We start from the raw sequence: 1740 nt of genomic DNA on the forward strand, positions 1-1740 counted from the left end.
TTCAAACAATATATTTCTCACCACTTCAAACCTACAAGTTCTATTCAAAATCCATGCATCAATAAAAAAATCAAGAATCTAATTAGAAAAAAACGTAATCAATGGTGCAGAGTGCATGCTACAAACTTCAAAAATACAAACTTAAATAATGAATACAAACTAGTTAATAAAATGATTAAAAAACAAATTAAAAAATCTACTCTTGACCATGAAATAAACTTAGCAAAAGATGTAAAGCATAACCCAAAATTCTTCTATGCATATGCACAAAGAAAAAATCAAACACATGCAAAACAACTAGCACTTAAAACTAGTGACAATATAATAATAACAGATAAAAAAAGCCAATGCTAATCTACTAAATTGTAATTTCCAATCAGTATTTGTCAAAGAAAATCAAGATCTACCGCATTTCATCGATAAAACAATGCAATTATTTGACTGGGACCAAGAACTAAAAGAAGATATTGTACTTATTTATTTATTAAAACTTAATGAAAACAAGTCACTTGGTTGTGATAACATCAGTCCCTATGTGCTAAAGCATTGTGCAGAAGGATTATCCAAACCTTTGTTTTTAATATTCAAGAAATCGATTCATTCAGTTGAGCTGCCAGAATTATGGCAATCTGCAAACATTACACCACTTTTTAAAAAAGGAGACAAGAAAGATCCGCTCAACTACAGACCTATCTCTTTAACATCGATACCAAGTAAGATAATAGTATATAGTAATAGGATAAAAGTAATAGTGAAAATAATTAGAAAAAAGCTGATAATTTATATAACAGAAAACAATCTGTTAACGCCTCAACAACATGGATTTTTACAAAATAAAGAGTGCCTAACAAACCTATTAGAAAGATATTATTACAACTGAAATTGAAGATCTAGTTGATATATTGTTCCTAGATTTTGCAAAGGCGTTCGATAAGGTGCCCCACCATCGACTTATATATAAAATTTCTAACTATGGAATAAACAGAAAACAAAGAGTAGTAATGGGTGAAGCTGTATCAGATTTGTGCGAAGTTTGTAGTGGTGCGCCACAGGGTTCTGTATTGGGTCCTCTTCTCTTTCTGTTATATATCAATGATCTTTCCCAACGTATCTCTTTAATTACAAAACTATAAGCTGATGATACTAAAATCGTATCTGTTATAAAAGAACATAATGATCTAATTAATATGCAAAATGACATTGATTTATTAACTGAATAGTCAAATGTATGGTTAATGGATTTTAACATTAGCAAATGCAGAGTTATGCACATTGGAAGAAAAAGTATTAACTATAACTACACCATGAAACATGACAAATCAAGGTTTTCTTTTAAAAACGACAACAAAAGAATTAGACTTAAGTGTAATAGTTTCATCCGATATAAAATGGAATCATCAGGTTCAAGCAGCTACAAGTAAAGCACAAAGAATCTTATGTTATAAGAAAAAGCTTTACTTATATTTATACTGAAATAGCTTTACTTATATAAAATATGAAAAAGCTTTACTTATATAAATACTGAAACTTATATATATACTGAAATTGTAAGGCAATTATACACATCGTAGGTTAGACCACAACTTGAATTCGCAGTTCCAGTGTGGAGTCCAGGTAATAAAAACGATATCAATGACCTAGAAAAAATTCAAAGCGAGCAACAAAGCTAGCACCTGAACTAAAACATCTAAGTTATACTGAAAGGTTAGCAAAGTTGGGTCTCACAACTCTGGAAACAAG

At 29.9% G+C, this 1740-nt stretch overlaps 1 protein-coding gene across 1 annotated transcript; it reads left to right on the forward strand.

The window, feature by feature from the left end:
* The first annotated feature begins 427 nt into the window (after positions 1–427).
* On the forward strand, positions 428–1473 carry LOC136075982 (uncharacterized). Its single transcript, XM_065789437.1, has 2 exons — positions 428–713; positions 1325–1473. Exons 1-2 carry the CDS (start codon positions 428–430, stop codon positions 1471–1473), a joined length of 435 nt encoding a protein of 144 aa, XP_065645509.1.
* The last annotated feature ends 267 nt before the right edge of the window (positions 1474–1740 follow it).

The sequence above is a fragment of the Hydra vulgaris genome, chromosome 02, assembly GCF_038396675.1.
Source record: "Hydra vulgaris chromosome 02, alternate assembly HydraT2T_AEP".
Lineage (NCBI taxonomy): Eukaryota > Metazoa > Cnidaria > Hydrozoa > Anthoathecata > Hydridae > Hydra > Hydra vulgaris.